Source organism: Stegodyphus dumicola, chromosome 5 (assembly GCF_044657685.1).
Source record: "Stegodyphus dumicola isolate Sdum_Otavi_A_Nest chromosome 5, ASM4465768v1".
Taxonomy (NCBI): Eukaryota; Metazoa; Arthropoda; class Arachnida; order Araneae; family Eresidae; genus Stegodyphus; species Stegodyphus dumicola.
The window spans coordinates 28,779,435-28,793,034 of record NC_140772.1 but is presented as its reverse complement, the minus strand read 5'-3'; the positions used below and the strand labels follow the sequence as shown (position 1 = coordinate 28,793,034).

Genomic DNA, 13,600 nt, shown 5'->3' with positions numbered 1-13,600 from the left:
TACAAAGTGTTTCTTTCGAGGAAAATAACTTTTTTCATAAAATCAGATTGAAAAATACAGGTAAAATAGCACTTAGATTAGCTTTGAATACAAATTTCACACACAATCCTTTTAAAACTTTGTTTTCACAGAAAACAAGCTTTGCAGACACTTTTTATTACTTAATTATAAAGCAAAGCTGCTATGCATATTACTTAATAATGATAAAAAGTAGATCTGTATTAAGCAAAAGAAAATCTACATTCTACGAAAAACTGTACAAAACGATATTCAGATATTAAATAAAATTAAAACCAAAAATTTTAAATATGTAAAAAGTAACATTTTTATCATACTAACAGGCAATGCCAACATAAAAGATATGAAATAAAAAAAAGTTTTATTTACAAAAATTTACAATGTATATATATACACAAGACACTTTGTGCTAAAATTTACAATAAATATTTTCTTCTATACAAATATAAAACATTTTTAAAACTAAAGATGGCTTCCTTTTAGAAGTAATAGTAATTTCTTGCTTTAGAAATATATCTTTTAAGCAATATTGTTCACATGCTTTTTATATACTTGTTCACATGTTTTTAATAGAAAAGACCATTAAAAATACTTTAATTTATTTGAAAAATATTAAAATCTGAACACACGAGAAGTGAAATGCATTGATATGAAGCAGACAAAAAAATAAGGCACAGAGATGAAATTTTTCAATAACTAATGAAACTATTGGTCACTCAGATCTTCATTTTCTGGCCGATAATTCACATTTTATAGCAGTTATACATTCTAATTCCTCCGCCTGCAGAAATAAAAATTACTCAATATAAATGGCACAAATATTTATTTTAAATGCAGTTTTGTGATATACTAAATTACAATATATATAGCAAATTTTGGGAGGAGGTACATATACTGCAAGTCTGTGAAACAATGCTTTTAAAAAATCCATGACAGCTGACACTAAATAAACATCGTGGTTTATAAAAAATAAGATTCATAGACAATAATTCATACATATGTACACAGACAGTTCACAGATAATGTTTATTAAGTGCAATGCAACGTTTCCAGAACACAACTTTAACACTTTTTCAGAAAAACTTCAACTTTTAATATTGAAAACACCTATTGAGATTTGCTAATTATTACCATTCCATGGAAGGTCTATTCAAATATATGGAAGGGTGATGTAATGGTGATGGACCATTACATCACCCTTCCATATATTTTCATCAATGTGACTTGGCAAGTGTTGCCATTGCAAAAAATAAGATCTTTAATTTATCCCTCATGTAGCCCCCAAATAAGCCAGTTTTTAAAATGTTCCCACTAAGCAAAGAATAAGATCTTAATTTATCTGTCAAACTTCATCAATATGTAACTGCTTAATAGGATGAGCAATTTTACAGCATTAAATACATTTCTCAATAATTTAAATGCATTTAAAAAAAATAATAATTGTTTATTTGACACTACTGACCAAAAGCAAATGTGTTTTTAATGTTTTATGACTTTAAGGAAACTTAAAGGAACTACTACTTTAAGGACTTTACTACTACTACTTTAAGGAACTTTAGGAACAGATGATTCTATCTGGAGGGAAAAGCTCTACCAGAAGCTCCTGAATATTGGTATTTCATCAAAATCATTTAATTGGATTGGGTCTTTTACAAGTCAGAGGACATGCAGCATAAAGTTTGAAGATTCCTTCTCCAAATGTTTTAATTTAGAAACTGGGCTACTTAATTTTTTTTAACTATTGTGGCAACTGATATATCTTTTCTTCTAGGATTATCATTTTTAACTTTATGGATTTAAAATTTTATTTTAAATCCATAAAGTTAAAAATGGAAAATGTCTTGTTTTCTCTTGAACATTTAAAGACACTTTAATATTCAAGTGTATAAGCTTGAAATATTACAAGACATACTTAATTCACATATTGAAAGTATGACAGGTACAAAAATATTAATAGAAAAAATGAAAGATATATCTATGGGTTGGATAAATATAAAAGCAACCAAATAAATGATAATCATTTGATGCTTAATATAATCAACACACTATTGATGACAGAACTTTTAGAAGTTACCATACAGCTATTGCTCCCTGATCTGAATAACTGTAAATAACTAATTTGAAGAATTGTCAGTGCCAAAATAAAAATAAATAAATAAAAAGGAGTATGCTTCTGCATGTTCAATTTACTATTTTCATTAGCAATATAGTGCCAGTGTACAGAACACAACAATTATAATTTTATGACTATGTTTTAAACATTGCATTTTAAATAATGCAATTAAAGAATAAAAATTAAGACATCCTTTTTAAAATTTATTAAAAATTTTAAATGAAAATTTTAAAAAGTATTTTCTTACAAGGCGTTTTGCTCTTTCAATGAAATATCTTTCCTTTTCTTCAAGGGTTTTCTTTGCTTGTCTTACTTTCTCATTTGCCTCATCTATCTCTTTCAAACAAGTTTCTTTTAAATGTACATATTTCCTTTGCTGCTCTAGATTATAATCAAGCTTTTTGTTGATTTCATCAGCCAATGTCTTGAAAAGCTAGAAAGAAAAAAATATATATAAACACAGTCTCACTTGTGGGCAAAAATGAAATCGATGTCAAAACCTTTAAAACCATTGGAATAAAAATCAAAATCTCAGAGGTAAACATAAGAAAATTTAATTATTTTGCAAGAATTTATTTCTGATTGTACACACCAGAGATATCAAAATTTTGCTCTGCAAAGCCCTGAGATTCCATGTAACACCTGAAGGCTCCACATACCAGCAGCTGAGTAGTAAAATAACCACACACTGGTAATTTGACATAGGTTTAAATTCAAGTAAATGAGTTGGTTCCATTCATTGGCATTTTTATACTTTTGCTCATATTTAACATGGATATGAGCCAGTTTCCTTTACAAAGCCTTCTATGAAAACATCCCTCTTCTTAGACATACAGCCCTCATGTGATTTGTTATAATCAAACAAACCAAACCTCTTACAGGGTTCGTACGCTTTTCTGCACACAGAAATTAAGTACTTTTAAGGAATTTTAAGGACCATTAATGAAAAAATTAAGGAGACCTATGAGCAAATGAGAACTGAACAAATTCAATTAAAAATACTATCTGTGCCTGAACTTCACTTTTGTAATACCGTCCTTAACATAAAAGTAGGATGCATTACTATTAAACATAACTTAATTAACATAATTATTAATAAGTTATACAATAAAATAAAACTTTATGAAATTTATCAAGTAGCATTAAATATTTTACACTTATAATAGTTGGACATATTAGAAAGAAGATAAGTGACATTTTATTTACGTTTTACTAACAGTTAGACTTATTAAGATTGTTGTTTTACTTCTAAATTAATAGTTCTTTTTATGTTGATTTTTTTATGTCTCATTTTGGACAGGAACTAATGCAGCAAGTATGTGGAGAACAGAAACACACTCTGTCTTACACTCCATACACCTCAGTTTAAAAACTATCTAAGCAAATTGCATTCTGGTGAGAAAACAGAAATGGGAAATTATAGTAAAGGCTGAAATTATAAACAACTAGGTAATTTACATAATAATAACTGTACATACTAATAGCAGTACATATCTTTGAAGAATCTTTCTTCAGCACTTTTCATTTTAGAATTTAAATTAAAGATTTCTGTTATTCTAAAAACACTAAATTTAGGAAGCACAGAAAAAGCTGCTAATTTTATATCTTTATAGTAATATGAACATTCAGAAGCAATATGAAATATATATGGTAAGGGCTGGTTACAGAGACGGTGTGGCAGAATTTTTGGAATTTAGTGACACACCAAGCAACAAAATCTAGAAATGGCAAAACTTTTAGAATTTAGAGCAGGCATTGGAAGCAGAATTTAGGATCCACAGAGATTGCATCAGGTGGGAAAATGCCTAGCGCCAGCCCTGTGTATGATGCATTCAGACATATAATATGAATCATTTAAATTGCCAGTTTTCAATTTCTTTACTAAAAAAAAATTTCTTTCCATAACGCCTGTCCTTCTGATAAGAATAAAAACATTTTTGATATTTTAAATGTCTGTGTCTAGTGAAAATTAGAGAAAATAAAGGGAAGATAAACGTGTTAAGAAAAAGATTCTAGTATCAGAAGTAAAACATTCAAATATTATGTTTTCTTTGTTCTTCCAGACCTTCTCCAAAAAGTGAGAAATACATCGTAAACTTTCTGCAAAATACATTCGTTACGTGTTAATAGCATGGAGACATTTTTCTGTAATTTTCTAGAATCTTGGGTCTATAAATTTTGCCTTCAAATCCTTCTAAACTTTCTAAGCTGCAATGTCTAAAATCCTAAAGAAAATTTCTGTAACAGTAAAAGCCAGAAATATTTTGAAAAAAAAAAATATCAGAGGGAAAAGGTGTAAAATTAATTTTATAGAGAAAACTGAATATTCTGATAATTCTGAATACTCAGAGACAATTAATTACATTGGAAAAACTCTTACCATGAAAAAATTTAAAAAGATATTTTAAATTATTTACATAGCTATTTTGCTTTTGCTAAAACTGTTTCGTTAATTGTTTCGTATACCTTGCTTATTTTACAGATTCAAAATATTGTATAATAAGTGGCCAAAATGGAACTTTATAATATGACAGCGAAAATGAAAAACAATTTATTTTAATGTTATTTTTTAAACATAATTTCAATATTTTACCACTATTTTAATGAAAATTATCCATGTTACAATGTTTTAAAAAAATGTCGAAAACTTCCCAGATCTCGAAATTAAAAATTTCCTACAGAAACTGATCTTAAAATCGCCAAAATGCTGATGAGTCGCCGAATTCAGAGCCGTTTAATAAAAGAATTCACATCCCGAAAAGCCAAAAGTTGTTTAAGAGCTCTTCATTAGAAAAAATTAAATCATTTCAAAATACTTATGCTGCACTTCTTTTACTATAAAACTCGAAAATCCCACGATTTATATTAGAAATAGGAACGAATTATAACCCATTCACCCATTCAAAAGATAACCATATCTGTCAGTTGAACCACCAAATATATTCCTCCAAAATGCTAATTCACACTCAAAATGGCAGTCGTAAAAAACAGACACCTATTTCCGATGATTAAGGACCTTCTGCCGATTTTGGCCGAAATTAAGGACTTTTAAGGACCAAACATCGATTCCAAAAAAAATTAAGGACCGTACAAACCCTGTCTAAGGCAGAGTTTCAAAACTGGTTTTATAGGCCACATGTGAACCCTGAAACAATTTTGCATTGCCCTCGAACACATTTCAATTATGTGTTTGTTGTAAATATGATGCTTATAGTTTTAGAGACACAGAGATATGGATTGAGTTTTATAAACAGTAGTACTGTGAAAAAGAAAAGAGGGAATGAAAAGGTTGAAGCTTTGTCATTATATTCTTATATATGAGACCACATGACTGTTGTATGTGGGAGAACTTCTAACACCAGTACAATGAGTAAATTTATTTCACCAGCCGATAGTTGGTGCCAATTCAGCATTCTGTCCTGTTTTTTTATTTACCAGGTTGGTACTCCTGATATATATTTTCTATGAATCAATCACTAATGACTCATGGAAAGCTGGTAAGATGGATGCACAATGGCACAGCTGATGTTGCTATGCACTTGGAGATTAATGTGTGGCTTATAAAACCTATTTAAATTGTGATATCTGTTAGAACCAGCATATATCACCTAGCATTTGGAACTGTGCATCATATTTGAATGTTGCTTTCGTATAAGAATTTACCTCATTGATTAACCTTTTGGGCCGGTACTTTGGCAGCTATAATAGCTTTGGAAAGATGGGGTTTCTTGAATCTAATGCCTTTTCTCTTTAAGATATCACTTCCTATTTGCCACAATGATCCTTGTATGTTGTTTAATGGATTCTCAAAGGGATGTATTTATTTCACAAAAGGAAGGGAAATGTTCGGATCAGTGACTAGATTTCTAGATGTTCTTCCTCATTGAGGGAAAATTTCAAACTGTGAATGCTCCAAAACCAGATTACTCAGTGATCCGCAAAAAAGAATGTAAACTTCCATACAGAAAATGTCATTTTCTATATTAAGTTCATAACATTCTTTTAAAAAAAATTTACTCAAACTTTAAAATAACGATTTTAAATTACATAACAAAATTACATGTCTTTACAAAGTGGTTACAATAATTATTTATATTATATTTTTATATTAATGTAATGTTATAAAATTCTTCCAACTACTTAATTACTTTATAGATAGTTTTCCCCCTTTTAGATTTATCTGGTCTATACTTCAGTTTTTTTTTCACAGTTAAAATTTCCTTATAATTTTTCATTTGTTTTACTACATATGTTATCAAAAATGGTTAAATCTTAAAAAAAATTTCCATACAAGGAATAGTTAAAAAATATAACACTTATACTGCAGAAAGTATTAAAAATTTAAATTAAATGAAACTGTTAAAATTAAGCTGTAGAGGAGTTGAAATTTTAATTCTACATAAATGTTAAAATTATGCAAGATGATACACTATTTAAGGAGGCAAAACTGTCAGCAATTTAGAATATGCTTGATTTAATTTTAAAATAATGTCATTTTATTATATAATGCTTGTACTGCAATGTCCAATTACATAAGTGCTCCTAATTTACATTCAGTTTCTTTTCAAACTAACTGAAGAATAAAACAGAAGCTTCCAAAACTATTTTCTGGAATAATATATTTTATTTTTAAAAATTAGAAAAAGATTATTTTCTAGATTTTTAGATTATTTTTAAAATGTTCTCTTTTACATAGTTTATTGAAAATTATCAGTAATATATTTCAGGTATTAATAATAAAATGGATTTATGTCATTAAAACATTAATTTATTTAACATGCAAATCCATAATTGAAAACACCACATTTACATATGAATTTCTTTTGCTTTCATTTTATACTAAATTCTCAACCTTATTAGGAGAGCATGTTTTACTGCATAAATGTGTTCTACTCTGTAATCAAAATTAAGGTAATTTCCCAGTGCAAAGAATTTTCAAATATAAGAAAAAACGGTGTATTGCATAAAGTTTTTGAAAGACTGGGAGAAAAGAATGCACGAGAGTTAGCTGTTGTCTTATTTACATAATTTAACATTTCAAGAGAAATTTCCAGACAATTTCAGATTCTCGATCAGCAAAAAAATCTCTCCTTTTTAAAATCGTCGTTGCATATCAATTCTTCTGTTTCCTCTGTTATCCAAACCAGTTTATTTCAAATCCAAGCTGTCTTGCAGCAGCTTTGACATCAACCATCCAAAGTAGCACAGCAATGTCGTAACGGCGTTGCAAACTCGTCGCCAGATCTCGTTGCAAAAACATTGCAATATGTCGCTTTAAGACGCCCAGATGTCCGCGAACATCCACTGTTTTGCAGCCGTTGCAAAGACAACTTTATTACATCTTTGCAGATGAGGTTTTTTTCGCATAGACATTGTTATTGAGTCTTTTGGCAGGTGATATTTTGGTTGTGAAAGCATCGTATCACGAAGTCTTAAAAACACCTAAATGCTCACCAAATTCCACCTTTTTGCAACAGTTGTGAAAATGTCGTTATTATGTCCTTGTGTTACATATTCATTTATGCAGAAAAATAAGCTTAATAATTAATATATTTTTCTTCTTTTTTAAAATTTTGTATTCCTTGTATTTATCTAAAGTTTAAATATTTTATCATTTCCTGAAAACCAGAAGATAATACAATTTTTTCTCTTTAGACAAAATACGCATAATTAATAATAGCCTTAATTATTTTCAGTACATTAAACTATATTTTTTTAATAACTTAAATTCTAAGTTACGATTATTTAAGGTTTCATGACTTGAATCATAACTTAAAATAATCATAACTTAGAATTTAAGTTATGATTATTTAAGATTTCATCCTTTTTTCCCTTAAGTGAGAGTAATTATGAAAGTGGTTATTATAAATATATAACATTAATAGTAGGTTTTAAGCAAATAAAACTCAATTAGACATAAATAAAAGTAAAGCTATATATGTGAGTAAATAAAAGAGCGTTTCTGGTTATAACAACTTTTATCACATTTTTTTCTGTTAAATCTTAAACACTGAAAATTGCCCCTGTCATGATAAATTAGGAGACGGTTCTTAAGGTAACTTAATCAGTATTTTACCTGAACTCAAATATAAATTTATTCATCTTTCATAGCAAAAAATATAACCATTAACTTCTATATCTCCAAGATATGCAAATGAAAGAGTGTATAAAGCAGTTAATAAATGTGATCAAAAATATTTCATACAAAAATATACATAAATCTAATAACCAAAATAAAATTTCTCATATTCATATCTAAAATGAACTAATAACGTAACAAATAACATACATGACAGCACTATTTAAGAAAAAACATGAACTAGTAGTTTTTGAAAGTATAAACATTAGAAGGAAGGTAACAGAACTAAAATTTCCAATTAATAAAAAATTATTTGTGTTTTTTAAATAGTAAGCAATTAAAAATGCAATAATTATGGATTGCAGTATTTACTAGTAATAGTGATGTTACTTAACACCATTTCTTTCAATCATATGTTAATATATTTACTTATTTTTAGTTTCTAAATTTTAGAATAGTGGTAGATTACAATGATTATTTCATGCACTTTTTATAATCAATAACTTTCCTTTTGTTACTGTACAGAAATAATTTAAATAATATAGTATACGATAGTAAGCTAAGTACGTAAAATAGCACATGATGAAACTTTTTGTTTCTATTTATTATGAATTTCTTCGTTATTAGAAGCACATAAAAAGTAAGCGAAGTAAATAGAATATACTTAAATTTAACAAAAAATTAAACCTAATTTCCAACATTCATTTATTGAGATAATCTAATAAACATACAATAATGGCAGTATTTAGAAAAAAAAAAAAAAAAAGCGAATTACACAGTGTTTGGAAAAATAGATACCTAACGAAAAGTAATAAAACTGCAATTTGAAATCAATAAAAAATATTGAGTTTTTTTTATATTACACAATTAAATATCACATAATTATAGATTACAATATTTTATAGAAATGCTAATGTTTCTTTAACACTATTTTTTCGATCATACATTTCATACGCTGTTTAAAATCATTAACCTTTTCTGCATACTATACAAAAGAAAACATAGTATAGAATGTGCATTTATATTAATTTTAATGTACTGCTTCTTACTGTTAAATGTATCTAATTTATCTTCAGTCATATTAAGTACTGGTACCAGTCCAATAATTTGTTTGTATTTTGAAAATAATGAACATACCATAACAGCTTGAATTGTTGTTGCTTCTGCACTGATTGCATTTGCAGCAAAACCAGAAAATGCCTTACCGTTTTATGTTATTTTTGGTTTTACATGAATTAATTCTGAGAACGAACCTTTCAGTATGAACACAATAATCCATTAATATGCATTATATACGATATAGCACTTGGAATGTTATAACCGAAGCACAAACCACCATATAACTTTTTAATCACCCACAACACATAAAACACCAAAACAGAACACAATTTCACGAACACTATATTCACAATTAGCATTGTAACTCGTTGCATTCAATATTTTTTGAATGATGTATCCAAAATTTTATCACCCGCAACACATAAAACACCAAAACAGAACACAATTTCATGAACACTGTATTCACGATTAGCATTGTAACTCGTTGCATTCAATATTTTTTGAATGATGTATCCAAAATTTTATCACCCGCAACACATAAAACACCAAAACAGAACACAATTTCACGAACACTGTATTCACGATTAGCATTGTAACTCATTGCATTCAATATTTTTTAAATGATGTATTCAAAATTTTGGTGTCTTCTTATAGAGCACATATTCACAAACAAAATAAGCAAAAATTCCATATTATCACGATGAGTTTTCTTCAGTTCAGAGGCTTCCAAACAGGAGCTCACAGCAATGCAAATTCATTTGCTGAAGGCAGTTGAAGTAAGTAGATAGGGACAGAACAATGAGAAGATTCATAGTGCGTTCTTTGATTGACAGTGATAATGGTATTTACTTTTAATATAAGCAATATTATTTATATCAGTCATTGTTTGATTCAATTTCACACATGAAGTCAGTCTTTTCAAATGCCTTACAGATTGCACCTTTACCAAATTACTTGAAAGAATTGCTGGAATCTTTCTGTTCTGTTTACCGTTGTTCGCCACTCAGCTAGAAAGTCTAGCTTTCAAGTAACTGTGCAGTTAAATTCTTTGAACTTGAACTTTGAATTTTGCAGCTAGCCAAAGCGCGTGAAACCTCGAGACGTTCGTTTATTAAGCATCCAGTAAAGTAAATAATGAACATGGAATGTCACCAATTGAAGAGCAATGTACAGTTTCTATAATTTTTATGCCAACATTAATTAGTAATTTATTAAATCCATTAATTTTGTTGTTTTCCATGAAAGTGTTAATATTTCTTTCTCTTTTTCCATTAATTTTTCTGTTCTGTCACCATATTAATTCAAATAAATTCGTCCTTACTTCAAAAATAATAAAAAAAGTCATATTTCAGTAGTGAAGTAATTGCTAACATGTGATTTGCATTGATTTCGGAAACATGACTTTTTTAAAATATATAAAATGCATAACTTAATAACTTACTTTATAGATTAGTTTCATTTTTAAATATTTTGCTATAATATTTCTAAAAATATTTTAAGTATTAATTATTTTAACAAAATTTTAAACAATAATTTAGCCCGTATTTTAGTACTAATTAAATTTATTAATTCAAAAGTATTTATATTAAATTTATATTTCATTAGATGAACCTACCATAGATTAATATACTTAGATGAAATAAAGTAATGAAACATTGCAAAGTAAATCTTATGCAGACTTCAGATTCTTGAAAGGGCAGATTTAGTCTCTTTTCATTCTAAAAATAATGCTGATGAATTATGAGAAAATTGCTAAAACGATCACGTCTAAAAGCGGTCATATCACGACGCTGTCAAACTGCCAAGATGCAACAAACAAATATTTTGCGCAACATTGTAAAGACGTCGTAGAAGTTACCACGACCACTTTGCAACGTCGTGTGCTACTTGGGATGCCAACATGTTTCAAATTGTACAATTTAAATTCTGTGATATATTTGTGATTATCTTTATGTACAATTGCTAAAAAATTTCATTGTCAGGTCAAGCGAGTCCTGTACTAACTCAGTCGAATTGACTATTTTTTACTTTTCCACCAAACATCTGACATCCTTTCATTGGTTTCATTAGTATCTTAGCCAATATGCATTATTATCAAAACTATTTTATAAATGAATGGCCAAGACATGCATCATGGATCTATTCTTGAGTATTATTGCTGAGGTACTTTACGAGAAATGCGTCCAATGAATGGCAAAGCTATTAAATCAGTTACTTTATTTCATCTAAATATATTAATCTAAGGTAGCTTCATCTAATGAAATATAAATTTAATATAAATACTTGTGAATTATTAAATTTAATTAGTACTAAAAATACGTGCTAAATTATTGTTTAAAATTTTGTTACAATAATTAATACTTAAAATACTTTTTTATAAACATTATAGCAAAATATTTAAAAATGAAACTAATCTATAAAGTAAGTTATTAAGTTATGCATTTTATATATTTTAAAAAATCATGTTTCCGAAATCAATGCAAATCACATGTTAGCAATTACTTCACTACTGAAATATGACTTTATTTATTATTTTTGAAGTAAGGTCATCGCTGAGAAATTCAATTGGGGAATATGTCTTGTCTTAGAACAATGATTCATATATTATGCGAGACATTTTTTATCCTGCTTGTATTATTATGGAAGCTCAACTGATGATGATATTTCACAAATGCTATGCTAATGTATTTTGAACATCTAACTTCAAAATTACTGAAGTTCTCTATCATGAAATCTCCAGGAAGAAAAACAATGAATAAATTCATCTCTTCCACAAAGAAAGCAAAAAGCTTTCAGATTGCTCGACTAGTTTTTATGTAGAGAGAGAACTGTTAAGAATGAACTGATAAGAATGTAAGGAAAAAACTGCTTGTACCTGTACACATGGATACATGGGAATTTATATTTATTTTTATAAACATATAGTTACATACATACGTTTATATAATATGTATAAACATGCAAGTGCAAATACATACAAAAAGGAAAGCATGCATGCCCACAAATTGGAATAAATATATACATACAAGCAAGTATGCCCACACACACACATATATATATATATATATATACGAGGGTTGGGGCAAAAGTCATGGCAACTATTTTTTTTCTTGTAGATATGTGAATGGATCTCAAAACATATATGTGTCGTGTGGAAGTTCTGCAGGCATAGTATGTATGCAGAACAACAGATGGCTCTGTAGTAGCGAGGGCTCTGAAATCAAACAGTTGGTGAGTCGTGCGAGATGGAAGTAACCCGTGTTGAGCAGCGTGCTTACATCAAAATAGCCGTTCTCCTACGGAGAAATGCGATGGAATGTCACAGTGAATTAGTAGAAGGCTTTAGGAATACTGTACAGTAGCACGGTGAGTAAAAAAGTTTCAGCACGGACGTGTGTCAACCAGTGATGAGCAACGTTCAGGATGAGTGGTGAGTGTGTAGACTGACTTAGCACCTGCCGTCATCGAGCACCTCATGGATGTAGACAGATGATAGACGTTACTGGAGTTAGAGAGGGCAAGTGGCATCGAAAAACGCACCGTCCACAGGATATTGCGTAATGAACTAGCGTCAGAATCCTTCCCCAGTCAAATTGATGGTGATCGTCAAATATGATGTCAGGGGTGTCTTTGTTTGCTACTTTGTTCCTCATGGCAGAACAGTGACCGCACAGGGACTTCCTGGTGTGATACGTACGATGTGGCATTCGGGATAAACATCCGGACCTTGTGGACAGTACAATAATTCTGCATGACAATGCAAGACCACATAAAGCAGAGTGTGTACGGCAGCTACTCTGACGTTGGGGATGGGAAGAACTGGAGCACCCACCGGTACTCTCCTGACCTTTCGCCCTGTGACTTTGATCTCATTCCCAAGATTAAGGAACCAATACGAGGTAGGCGGTTTGCAACACGAGAGCACATTGCTAATGCTGTGCACCAACAGATGACCCGATTCACACATGGTGCGGCAAATGCTGAGGCTGATGGTATTCAGCACCTCCCACATTGTTGGCAGCGTGTGGTGACAATAGCAGGGGACTACATTGAGGGTCTTTAGGTCCAGGTTTGTCATGTCAACTTTATGTGTATTGTGTTATCATTCTTTTGCACGGTGAAGGCCATATTGCCCTGTATACTAACGTAATAAATTCGTGTGTTATGATATTCAAGTGCTATTCATTGTCCACACATGTAGTTAATAAGACCTTGTCCTTTCGTCTGTCTATGTCACATTTTCCAACCGGACTGGTATCTTCAAGAAAAAAATAGCTGCCATGACTTTTGCCCCAACCTACATATATAATGTATGTACATATGCATATATA

General features: G+C 29.6%; 1 protein-coding gene across 2 annotated transcripts in view; it reads right to left on the bottom strand.

The window, feature by feature from the left end:
* Nucleotides 1-353: 353 nt before the first annotated feature.
* The window catches only part of LOC118204219 (trichoplein keratin filament-binding protein-like), a 57,068-nt gene continuing 43,821 nt past the window's right edge, over nt 354-13,600 (bottom strand). For both annotated transcript variants that reach the window (XM_085816524.1, XM_085816523.1), the window contains exons 12-13: nt 2,379-2,564; nt 354-799 (exon numbers count right to left, since the gene is read on the bottom strand). In XM_085816524.1, the coding sequence (XP_085672650.1) occupies nt 743-799; nt 2,379-2,564 (243 nt within the window). In that variant the 3' untranslated portion in view covers nt 354-742. The remainder of the gene's footprint in view (nt 800-2,378; nt 2,565-13,600) is intronic.